The sequence below is a fragment of the Silurus aristotelis genome, assembly GCF_946808225.1.
Source record: "Silurus aristotelis genome assembly, chromosome: 5".
In the NCBI taxonomy this organism is placed as follows: Eukaryota; Metazoa; Chordata; class Actinopteri; order Siluriformes; family Siluridae; genus Silurus; species Silurus aristotelis.
In genome coordinates, this window is record NC_139578.1 from 9,766,887 (window position 1) to 9,779,851 (window position 12,965).

Consider the following 12,965-nt stretch of genomic DNA (forward strand, 5'->3'; position numbering starts at 1 on the left):
TTATATGCTTATTATATGCATACAGACATACTTTAGTTTGCCTATCACTAGAGGTGAGTGCAAGCTCAGTGACTCTCGGCAGGAATGGGTCCAGGTAAATCACAGGCTTAATGTCCTTGAATGGTACCGCAAAGCTCAACCTTTTCTCGCTGTCCCATGCTACAAACTGTCTCATCATGTCCTCTGCAGAAATGGCTTAAAAAAAAAAGAAAACAAGCAGCAATCCACCATGATTACAATATTTGCAACAAAAACACCCTTTGAGACTTTTTCTAAATCAGCTCACCTGTAACCAAACTTCTGTTCAGCTGTCCTCCAAGATGGCCTAAAAGCCGCACTACACGTCGTCGTACTGCAGCGATGGGACTCTCTTCTCCCTAATACAACAGATTTACCACCAGATCAGCACTTTTAGTTTGCTCAAAAAATATTTAATGTATAATAAATGTATATGTTTTACAAGACCCTCTTACAGAGAGAGAAATTATGTAACTATAGTGTACCAACTTGTGAATGAATGGTGCTTGATTTAAGACTTGCAGTCTCGTTTACACGATTAGCTGTCACCAAAGCTACAAGCAGCGCCATCTTGAGAGAGAGAAATTTCAGCCCTATGCCATCCACCGGCTCGAAAGGGTGTTAAGAAACAGCCTCCAAGACCATAGACAGATCCCACTGAGGCACCATCCGCTTAGACATCGGCCTATTACGGCGTGCTCCTTTCATAAAACGACTAATAAAAGAGTTCCGACCCACAGGTTCGTTACCAAACCTGACATGACACGGAGAAATAGCTGCCAGATATACTTTTAAAAGTAGAAAAAGCTTTCCCATTATCCAGCAAATCCTGGAGAAAACACAATATGTCTCCCACAGAACACTGGAAAGAGACAATGTGACTATGGCCACACCACTCCTTAAAGACTCACCATTTGTTGTCATCAAGTGTGCAAGTAGGTAAGGCTCTGGCACTCTGAATAGTGTGTATAACCGATGGGGGTAAACCTGCCACACTCAAGTATCAGAACCAGTGACAAGCCCAGTTCCCTGACCCTGGCTAGGGTGGGGAAAAAAATCAAGCTTAGTGAAGGGAATGCATATAGAAGGACGTTTGGCCATGGGTGGGCTAAAGCATCCACACCCAACGGTGCATCTTTGTCTCTTAGAGAAAAGTACAGAGAACACTAAGCGTTTTCTCCTGAGGCAAAGAGATCTATGGCAGCCCGGCCATATCGCTGCCATATCTTCTCCACTTGGGTGTGCAGTTTTCATTCCCTGTACAGGGGGTTTCCCCTGGACAACAAATCTGCAACAAGATTGGACGAAGAGATGTGCTTCCTCTCTTCGGAACCACAAAGCACCGGGAGTAAAAGCCCTGACAGCTTTCCCCCTCCGGAACAACTCTGATCGCCTTTTTGCTCAAAAGAGAGTCGATCTCGGCCGTGAGGACGCTGGCCGACTCTCTTTCGGCCACCGAGACCAACATACCATTGAACCTGGGTGGTTTCATGGCGAATTGAAGCCTGTTCACCCACGGATGTACAGCGCATGTGCACCAATTGAGAAGGCAGGCAGAAAGGGAATCCCCATGTACACAACTCTGGTCGCACCTTGATGATGTCACGACTGTTACTGCGCTGGGCTCCGCCATACGAGCGAGCGCGCCCTCCAATGGTGACACTAGGGGGGTGCTTGATAATTTCTCGGTATTTTTGCACACTATCGCCCTCGGCTGGCTGCCTGGATGCAATGCTTTATTGTGCGACTGAACATATGTTGTGAGTGCTTGGTGACACTGAACAGTTTCCCTTGTTCCTTGAACTCAAGAAGAACTTTGGGAGAAAGCCCTTACGGAACTCAGAACTGGGCTGCGTTCCCTTCTCCTTCTCTTCGCAGGCGGAGAAAGAAGGATAGGGGAACATACATGTGTCAGGTTGCACGCTTCTTCTTCCACTCCTCGCGGTGGGGCGGACAAATTCTAGCCGCCACAGCTGCAAACGAATTCTCCCCCTACGGTCCCGAGCCGTCCGATCTCGAACACTGGCCAGTGTACTGCCTGCTGAGAGCCGGCCTCGCACTCACCAGTCTTCCTCTCGCAGCCACGGTTGCAGCAAAGCCCTGTCGTGCTGGCTGAAAGAGCGGTATCAGTGTCAGCTTGCGAGGTAAACAGAGGTTGAAAGCTTCGTCCTCCTGTTTCCTGGGAGTGCTGGTTTCTCTCATTTTCTCTCATTTAATCCGATTCGGATTAAGAGATCGTAGGCCACTGAAGACTCTACAGCTGGGGGTCCGGCCAATCCCAGCTCTCCCATCCCTTGAATCTCCAGCTTTTTTGCGGGAAGCTTACTTTTGAAAGGGCTAGACCAATGGCAAGACATTTCATTTATGCATGCCGGCATGGCAGGCAGGAGCTGTCTAGATTTGGGTTGAGCAGGCGGCAGCCTTTTCCCGTCATAAAGGTCCCTTTCAGCTCCCTCCGTGTTCTGGGCTGCGGGCCAAGCTAGGCCTAGCTTAGCCGCGGCTTGCTTGCATACCTCATGCAGGTTACCATCCACCTGTGTGGTTAAGCTGCTCGCGCTCTGGGCCTTCGACTGTTGGGCCTGGAAGGGACCACTGTCATTCTCATACTCCATTTCCAAGTCAAGGAGGTCGAACAGAGGTGGCATGACCGGCAATTCGGCCTCCATTCCGCCCAGCTCGTGGTAGCTCATGGCTGATGTTCAACAATGTTCAAGAAAGCCACAACACATTAGTCTGTCGATGTTCGCCTTGACGTGTGAAGCCTTTAGTTAGCTTGACGCTACTTAGTCCCAACCGTGTAATTTAATACCCGGCAGGTCGGAAAATGGAATAGCGTGCCTCGACACGAACACTATACCGGGTTTCGCGATGTTGCTTAGCACAGTCCTGTATGACTAGTCTCACGTTCGGCGGCAGAATCCAATGACGGTCCGTTCGGTGAACAGTTTAACCAAAAAAAAAAACAGCCGAAAACTGGATGTGCTGAAAGAGCTTAATGTAGTCCCTCACGGGAAGAAAGCGCAAATGATATTGTAAGGGGTCGACCTGAGGAATAAAGGCTGAGAAAAAAAAGCTCAATCTCAGGTCAACCTGTCTGTCAAGACAGACGTGGTGTCATAGGAGCTTCCGTAGTTGGTCACACCCAAAGCGATTCCCATAGTGAAACACAGAGCGAAGTTAGAAAAAGACGATTATTGACACCCTGCACATGGAAGGTAAGTCACAAGCTGGAGTCAGTGCTTCCAGAGCCTCCACATACAGACAACTGACGCATTCCTTGTGTCGCACTCCCACTCCTAAACAAGAGACAACGTCAGAGGTGTCTTATCTGGGCAAAGGACAAAAAGGACTGGACTGTTGCTCAGTGGGCCAAAGTCGTTTTTTCAGATAAAAGGGAATAAAATGTAGCATTTTCTTTGGAAATCAAGGTCCCAGAGTATGGAGGAAGAGAGGAGAGGCACAGAATCCAAATTGCTTGAGGTCCAGTGTAAAGTTTGCACAGTCAGTGATAGTTTGGGGAGTTGTGTCATCTGCTGGTGTTGGTCCACTGTGTTTTATCAAGTCCAAGGTCAGCACAGCCGTCTACCAGGAAGTTTTAAAGCACTTCATGCTTCCCTCTGCTGACCAGCTTTATGGATATGCTGATTTCATTTTCCAGCAGGATTTGGCACCTGCCCACACTGCCCAAAAGCACCAAAATTTGGTTAAATGACCATGGTGTTGGTGTGCTTGACTGGCCAGCAAACTCACCAGACCTGGCCCCATAGAGAATCAGTGGGATATTGTCAAGAGTAAAAAGGGGAAACAAGAGACACTCATCTCATCTTCCCCCACTTATCTGGGGCCGGGTCGCAATGGGCAAGAGTCTAAGCAGAGATGCCCAGACTTTCCTCTCCCTAGACACTTCTTCCAGCTCTTCCGGGGGGACACCGAGGCGTTCCCAGGCCAGCCGGGAGACATAGTCTCTCCAGCGTGCCCTAGGTCTTCCCCGGGGTCTCCTTCCAGTGGGACGCGCCCGGAACACCTTCCCAGGAAGGCGTCCAGAACAGATGCCCGAGCCACCTCAGCTGACCCCTCTCAATGTGGAGGAGCAGCGGCTCTACTCTGAGCTCCTCCCGAGTGACCGAGCTTCTCACCCTATCTCTAAGGGATCGCCCAGCCACCCTGCGGAGAAAAATCATTTTGGCCGCCTGTATCCGGGATCTTGTCCTTTCGGTCATGACCCAGAGCTCATGACTATAGGTGAGAGTAGAAACGTAGATTGACCGGTAAATCGAGAGTTTCGCCTTGCGGCTCAGCTCTTTCTTCACCACGACAGACCGGTACATCGACCGCATTACTGCAGAAGCTGCACCGATCCGTCTGTCAAACTCCCGTTCCATCCTTCCCTCACTCGTGAACAAAACCCCAACATCCTTAAACTCCTCCACTTGAGGCAGGAACTCTCCACCAACCTGAAGTGGGCAAGCCACCCTTTTCCGACTGATGACCATGGCCTCGGATTTGGAGGTGCTGATTCTCATCCCAGCCGCTTCACACTAGGCTGCAAACCGTCCCAGTGACTGCCAAAGGTCTTGGTTTGATGAAGCCAACACGACAACATCATCTGCAAAGAGCAGAGACGAAATCGCATTGTCACCAAACCGGACACCCTCCGGCCCCACCTAGAAATTCTGAACAAAAATTCTGAACAGAACCGGTGACAAAGGGCAGCCCTGCCGGAGTCCAACAAGCACCGGGAACAAGTCTGACTTACTGCCGGCAATGCGAACCAAGCTCCTGCTTCGGTCGTACAGGGACCGGACAGCCCTTAGTAAAGGACCCCGGACCCCATACTCCCGGAGCACCCTCCACAGGCCGCCGCGAGGGATACAGTCGAATGCCATCTCCAAATCCACAAAACACATGTGGACTGGTTGGGCAAACTCCCATGAACCCTCCAGCACCCTGTAGAGGGTATAGAGCTGGTCCAGTGTTCCACGGCCTGGACGAAAACCACACTGTTCCTCCTGAATCCGAGGTTCTACTATCGGCCATATTCTCCTCTCCAGTACCCTGGCATAGACTTTCCCAGGGAGGCTGAGAAGTGTGATCCCCCTATAGTTGGAACACACCCTCCGGTCCCCCTTTTTAAAAAGAGGGACCACCACCCCGGTCTGCCATCCCAGAGGCACTGTCACGCCACGTGATGCTGCAGAGGCGTGTCAGCCAAGACAGCCCCACAACATCCAGAGACTTGAGGTACTCGGGGCGGATCTCATCCACCCCTGGTGCCTTGCCACCGAGGAGTTTCTTGACTACCTCGGTGACTTCAGCTTGGGTGATGGACGAGTCCACCTCTGAGCCCTCAGCCTCTGCTTCCTCAATGGAAGACGTGACAGCGGGATTGAGGAGATCCTCGAAGTAATCCTTCCACCGTCCAACGACCTCCCCAGGTGAGGTCAACAGCTCCCCACCTCTACTGTAAACAGCATTGGTAGGGCACTGCTCCCTTCTCCTGAAGCGCCGGACGGTTTGCCAGAATCTCTTCGAGGCCAGCTGATAGTCCTTCTCCATGGCCTCACCGAACTCCTCCCAGGCCCAGGAGATCCTGGAGTTTTTGCCTCCACATCCACCCGGGCTGCAGTTCGCTTGGCCTGCCGGTACCCATCGGCTGCCTCAGGAGTCCCACAAGCCAACCAGGCCCGATAGGACTTCTTCTTCAGCTTGATGGCATCCCTGACTTCCGGTGTCCACCACCGGGTTCGGGGATTGCCGCCTCGACAGCGGCCGCTTCGACAATGGAGGTGGAGAACATGGTCCACTCGGACTCAATATCTCCAGCCTCCCTCGGGATCCGGTCGAAGCTCCGCCGGAGGTGGGAGTTGAAGATCTCTCTGACAGAAACCTCAGCCAAACGTTCCCAGCAGACCCTCACAGTACGCTTGGGTCTGCCGAGTCTGTCCAGCTTCCTCCCCTGCCATCGGATCCAACTCACCACCAGGTGGTGATCAGTTGACAGCTCCGCCCCTCTCTTTACCCGAGTGTCCAAGACATACGGCCGCAGGTCAGATGAAACGACCACAAAGTCGATCATCGACCTACGGCCTAGGGTGTCCTGGTGCCACGTGTACTGATGGACACCCTTATGCTTGAACATGGTGTTCGTTATGGACAAACTGTAACTAGCACAGAAGTCCAATAACTGAACACCGCTCGGGTTCAGATCAGGGGGGCCGTTCCTCCCAATCACGCCCCTCCAGGTGTCACTGTCGCTGCCCACGTGAGCATTGAAGTCTCCCAGTAGAACGACGGAGTCCCCAGTCGGAGCACTTTGCAGCACCCCTCCCAGAGATCTCAAGAAGGCCGGGTACTCTATACTGCCGTTTGGCCCGTAGGTACACACGACAGTGAGAGACCTATCCCCGACCCGTAGGTGCAGGGAAACGACCCTCTCATTCGCCGGGGTAAACTCCAACACATGGCGGCTGAGCTGGGGGGGCTATAAGCAAACCCACACCAGCCCGCCACCATGGGCAACTCAAGAGTGGTGAAGAGTCCATCCTCTCTCGAGGAGTGTGGTTCCAGAGCCCAAGCCGTGCGTAGAGGTGATCCCGACTATCTCTAGTCGGAACCTTTCAACCTCACACACAATCTCAGGCTCCTTCCCCGCCAGCGAGGTGACATTCCACGTCCCTAGAGCTAGCTTCCATGTCCAGGGATCGGGTTGTCGAGACCCCCACCTTCGACTGCCGCCCGATCCTCTTCGCACAAGAGACTAAAAAAATGCAGATAAGCTAAAGGCCACTGTCAAAGAAACCTGGGCTTCCATACCACCTCAGCAGTGCCACAGACTGATCACCTCCATGCCACACCAAATTGAGGCAGTAATTAAAGCAAAAGGAGCCTCTACCAAGTATTGAGTACATATAGAGTAAATGAACATACTTTCCAGAACTCCAACAATTCACTTTTTGATTGGTTTATTAAGTATTCAAATTTCTTAAGATTTGGCGGGATTTTGTTAAATGTGAGCTAAAATAATTAAAAGTAATAGAAATATACACTTGAAATAGATCAGTCTGTGTGTGATGAATCTATATAATATACAAGTTTCATTTCCTACATATAACAATGTATGTGACAAACATACATATGTGACTCTTAAAAAGGAGAAAATCCTGACAATTTTTGAGGAAGTGAATGAATAAAGGATAGAATGAATGAATAAAGGATAGAATGAATGAACTGTATACTGTACAGTATACAGTTGTACTCACTAAAAAATGTGGGTGTACTGTATTTCTACGAATTTACACAATTCATTTTGCTATATTCCTGCAAATGTTTTGTGTGTGTGGTAGGATGATTTATGCCTTAAACAATAAATTTTTTTTTTTAAAAGCATTTTTGGGGTGGCATCAGTTTATCGCGTTTTTTCGTTTATCGCAGGCGGTTTTGGAAGGCAACTGTATAAAAAATATTTATAAAAAAAAAGAAATATTTGACTTCTGAGCTATGTATATGTGTGACTGCTGAGACAAACACAATTACCATCGGCAAGTGTTTGGACTTCTGCAGAAGCCTCATCATAACTTTGCCGTATCCTTTTGCAGTGCCGGAAGACACAAATGTAATGTTCATACTGCTCTCCTCCTTATCTAATACAGGAGAGATATGAACACAAATGAAAAAAATAAATAAAAAGTAATACATCAAAATTAACATGACCACATAATATAGTTTGTGCTAAATTTAAAGCCTACACAATTTGTGTGTTCTCACCATTGCTGGTGCCTGTTTTTAGGTAGCCATCCAGATGAGGCAGTATGTCCACATAGTGTGGTTGGATGATGGAGAAAGGGATGTATGAGGACCATGCTTCCAGAGCGTCCAGTGCTACGGTGGCGAGAGGGGCGTGGCTTAAACCCAGCCGCAGAGCCGCCTGACACGTACATACACACAAATGCTTTGTTTTTTTCCCCAGGTTCATTTTTGCTCATTTTCTTTACAAGTAGAAATGCAAGAGTTATTTGGTTCTAACCTGTATTGCAGGGATGTATGCTTTGATGTCCAAAGCCACCATGTCAGGATGGAGTGACAGCACAAAAGTTAGACATGCAGCCAGAAGCTCATCTTTATACTGTTTTATGCGCATACACACCTGTGAAGAAAGCCAATTTGTTTATTTTTTAGACCAGGAAAATAGAAGAACAACAGAAGAGATGCTTAGTTTTAAAAATCCGATAAAAACTCAATTAGAATAATTCACTGCTATTGACAGAACAGGCATTACCAGTACATGCAGGTTTTAGATAACAAAAACAAAATGATGAGTCATAAAGTCCATTTGTATTGATGGACTTGTATTTTGTAGAAATTATCCTTTCTTTGCCTGATGAAAATTCTTCTAGGATTTAAGGCTTTGCTTAAATTGCAAACTGCTCTCTAATCACTATATACTTACATACCTGTGTTTTACCCTCAAGCACAACATAATCTCAAATGAGTCAAAATAAGATTTTACCACAAAACAATAAAGAAAAACACATGGCTCAGATAACTGCCTGTTAGTAATGAGTGCAATAATACTTTTTATGTCTTATCATTTGCTTGTATTTAGCAAAAATAAGTTCAGGAATTTATGATTAGTTTATGAAGTAAAGAATAAAAGAAAAAGAAAACACACCTCCTTGCCAAACTTTGAGACGAGTGCAAAACATGCACTTCCAGCCTGGGAGCAATCACTGGAGCTTTTGGGGCCTTGACCCTGAAAAAAACACAACAAAACAAGGATATATAGATACACATATGCAGATTTTAGATAAAGACACTGATCATGTGGGCTTGACTGGCTTAAATAACGTAATACATTGATAGATAATAGACCTAAATGTCGATATGCAAGTGCAATTCTGCATTTGGTTGAGGAAAGATTCACCTGAAAGTATTTGATCTTCCTGGCAACGACCATAGACAGAGACAGAAGCTTGTAGAAGCCGCTGACCAGAGGGAAGCGTATCGACTGAAGGATGAGCTCATGGCACAGAGGGAAAACCCACTGAGCAAAATATTCAGGGTTCTTTGATAGAAGTAATACACTGAAAATATACCAGACAAAATCACATTTATTAAAAAAAAAGAAAAAAGAAATATGAAGATGGCTCATAAGCAGCTTAAAATACTGCAGGCACATATTCTCAAAAAAAGCTCAAAATGAAAGTACCTGCAAAAGTCCACTAGATTTACAAAAGCGGTAAAATCTTTGGGCTTGTTGGGTATCAGGTTGCTTGTGGGATCAGAAGATGGTATGGATCCAGAGCCCACATCACTCTGTCCCTGGAAAATGTTTTAAATAACACATACCGTAAGATTTTTGTGTTAATCTGGAACCATTTTCATTTGACTTCATTGTGATCTTACCTCATCGTCTATGTTTAGTTTCTGCAAAGAGAGATCAAGCTTTTCCACAATCTTCATGATAGACTGCACTAGTGCATCATATAAGAGCATGTTTAAAGCTTTCAGGCTGTAGTTCCTGGTCAATGCGGCACCATCAAGAAATCCAGTGTCCTAAAATTAAAACGGTTTTAAAGTGTAATTTGCATTATAACCGTTAACCAATACAAATACAATTATTCTTCTTCTTTCGGCTTCTCCCATTAGGGGGCGCCACAGCAGATTATACATCTCCATATTACTCTGTTCTCTACATCTGCCTCTTTCAAACCAACTACCTGCATGTCTTCCCTCACCAAATCTATAAACCACCTCCTTGGTCTTCCTCTTTTCCTCCTTCCTCAGCGTTCTTCTACCGATATACGCCATGTCCCTCCTTTTCACATGTCCAAACCATCTCAATCGGGCCAATACAAATAAAATGACGTATGCTTAATTTATCATTTTTCACTTCTATACATAATGCACATTCACCCTTCAACAAATTTTACCTTTGGTTTCAATTTGGGACTCCCTGTATACACAAATTTTATGTACACAAATCATTTCCAGTATACATTTTTCATAATTGTAAAGCTTTCACAGTCAGAAAGCAGAAATCTGGAAATTGCATAAAATCAAGCCAGAGATAAAAGTGGCAATAAAACACCCTGAGAAAGCATAGGAGGAAAAAACAGCCTTAAAAGACAAGCGATTTTCTTTTGTGAAACACTGGAAAGTGCTTTAAATTATTAAAATACAAAGATGCAGAAACGCATAGGAAAACAACATTACAGTTAACATGTTGGAACAATGGTCATTATGAGAATGTTGGGAATGAGAGATCTGGGATATGCACGGGACAGTATTTAAAGTATGCTTACAGTAGCGGTTCTACAGGTAAGCAGGAGAGAAAAGGATGAGATTTGGAAATAATCTGTTTTGTCACTTGCAAATCTGCCGAGATAAATGATTCAATTCAAGGAAATCAAATGTCACCTTCATATTTTCACAGTCCAGGAGCCCCTTGAAAAGGTCCAGATAGTCCTTAGAAGATGGTACCTTCCACTTCCCAGAGCGCACCACTGTTGGCTCACTAGCTTCCTCTCCATTCCCGGCAGTAATCTGAGGAACACCTTCCTCCTTCACAAATCAGTACACGCTCGTCAGTGTCCCAGTTAAAAATAAAGAAATTAGTCATTTCAAAACGGACAAATCATGATCTTCAGAGAGATTAGATAACATTAGATGATAAAATTACCTCTACTTGGATAACTGGTTTTGAGCACACCCGAATCAATCCTTGGTGAACTGGGGAAAGAGAAAAATAAGTCAAGGAAGAAAGAGAGACCGTTTACATAGCAGGATTTCAGAGATGATCCTTACCCACAGAGCTGGTGAAACTCCAAAGGACAGGGCCCCTGGCTGCCATTGCAACAAGAACCTTGATGATCGAGCGACAAGTGGTGTATTGCATTCTCTGACTGTACTGGGGGAAGGTGTCTATCTGAACCACCAGAAGGCGCTCAAGCACCGATGTGTACACTTCAGGAATCTGAAAAAAGAAAAAGAAAAAACAAGAAATAAAATTCAACATTTTTGACAGAACAAGTCCCATGTAATCAAAATATAAATATAAATGCGAGTATACAAACAAACTCAAATCATTTTAAATACACGTGACTACTGACCATTTTTAATCTCACCAATAAAAAAAGAAATCAAGCACGTAATTAGAGAACAGTTTGTCTCTTACTTTGTCCAAGTGGATCAGAACACTGGCGATGGAGTCCAGGAAACTAGGCAGCTGGTATACATTATCATCATCACGATCCGACTCAATCAGGTACATCTGCTTACAACGCTGGATAAGCTCAACATACATCAGATCCACATCCTGAGGGCACACCACTTTACACGGCTACACCCACCCACGTGGAAAATAGTAGAAAGCAAATATCAAGGTTAAGCTACATTTAACGATAACGCGTTAAGCAGTTTAAGTAAACGATCAAACTGACATCGTGGTATTCATTTACAACACAAATAAAACCCACTGCGGCAAAAAGTCCATATCCTCGTATAGCAATGGAGAGTTCTTTGTTGGAGGAGTCCATTGTCCTGATAATAGAGCAAAACTTCTGCATGAAGAACTTTAGCTTGTCTTGATGCTGCTCAACATTTTCAGCGACCAGGATGGCAATCTACAGCATGAGCAAAAGTCAGTTTAACACACAAATTACACATTTAAAATCATATACAATATAAAACCACAATTTCAAAAAAGTTGGACTCCAAGAATAGTTGGAACAGGTTTACTACTGTGTCACATCCCTGCTCCTTTTAACAACACTGCTTATGTCTAGGAATTTAGGTAGATAGTTGCTGGAGATTAGGGAGAGCAATGTTGTCCCATTCATGTCTTATAGAGGATTCTACCTGTTTAACAGTCCTGGGTATTCTTTGTCATATTTTTCATTTCATGACGCACCAAACACTTTCAGTTGGTAAGGGGTCTGGACTGCGAACAGTTCAGTTTAACGTTCAGACTCTTCTACCACGAAGCCATGCTTTTTGGATAAATACAGTATGCGGTTTAGCATTTTCTAGTGTAAATACGCAAGGATTACCCTGATAGAATTTTTAACCGTCTTAATGGAAGCATATGTTGCTCTAAAACCTGTATATACCGTTTAGCAGTAATGTTGCCTTTCCGGATAAACTAAGTGCTGATATCACGCAAGATGATCCCTTTGCTCCTTAGGCATCAATGGTCATCATGACAGAGATTTACCCTGCATTTGTGAATGGCATTGTGAACATTTTCATTATAGATTTTTATTACTGTAGACAATTTCCGGCGATTGGTGAAACTCTAACCATCTTTACTTCTAAGAGACTTTACCTCTCCAAGAAATAGTTTTTATACCCAATCATGTTACTGGCCTGCTTCTAATAGACCTAATTAAATGGAAAAATGTTCTCCTGTTGTTTCTAGGTAGAAATAGAACTTTTACTAGTCTTCTATTGCCAACTTTTTTTTATTTTTTTAAAGTTTAAATATTTAACGTGTTAGACAGAGTGAGAGAGAGAGAGAGAGAGAGAGAGAGAGAGAGAGAGAGAGCGAGAGAGAGACAGAGAGAGAGAGAGACCTGTTTAAGAAAAGACTCCAGAGCAGAATAGCTTGTTTTCTTCATTTCAGAATTTATGTGTCCACAAAGTTTGGACATCACATCAAACACAGTCTTGTAGTGGTCCATTAAACAGCTGCTGAACTGGCCTGCATGCTTCGTAAAGAGTTTCAGTCCAGCTGCCAGGAAGCAGACAAACATACATACATACACACACAGTGAGTGGACCTTAAATATCAACATTATTCTTTTCAAAAACCAGACACCACATTGCAAATAGAAGTCATAGAATAACATGTATACACTGGGTGAGGGGCTTTTTTTTTTCCCATTTACACACATTCATTTTTCCACCTCACCTCCAACATTGTCACAGGACATACTTGCAAAAGAAATTGC

General features: G+C 45.2%; 1 protein-coding gene across 1 annotated transcript in view; it reads right to left on the reverse strand.

Moving 5' to 3' along the window:
* prkdc (protein kinase, DNA-activated, catalytic subunit) overlaps positions 1–12,965 on the reverse strand; it is a 55,025-nt gene that overhangs the window by 37,763 nt on the left and 4,297 nt on the right. The window contains exons 10-24 of the mRNA XM_083541909.1: positions 12,588–12,745; positions 11,493–11,639; positions 11,192–11,356; positions 10,822–10,990; positions 10,697–10,746; positions 10,435–10,578; positions 9,421–9,570; positions 9,224–9,336; positions 8,939–9,098; positions 8,687–8,767; positions 8,042–8,161; positions 7,783–7,942; positions 7,552–7,658; positions 287–377; positions 32–195 (exon numbers count right to left, since the gene is read on the reverse strand). Coding sequence (XP_083398035.1) covers positions 32–195; positions 287–377; positions 7,552–7,658; positions 7,783–7,942; positions 8,042–8,161; positions 8,687–8,767; positions 8,939–9,098; positions 9,224–9,336; positions 9,421–9,570; positions 10,435–10,578; positions 10,697–10,746; positions 10,822–10,990; positions 11,192–11,356; positions 11,493–11,639; positions 12,588–12,745 — 1,979 coding nt within the window. The remainder of the gene's footprint in view (positions 1–31; positions 196–286; positions 378–7,551; positions 7,659–7,782; positions 7,943–8,041; positions 8,162–8,686; positions 8,768–8,938; positions 9,099–9,223; positions 9,337–9,420; positions 9,571–10,434; positions 10,579–10,696; positions 10,747–10,821; positions 10,991–11,191; positions 11,357–11,492; positions 11,640–12,587; positions 12,746–12,965) is intronic.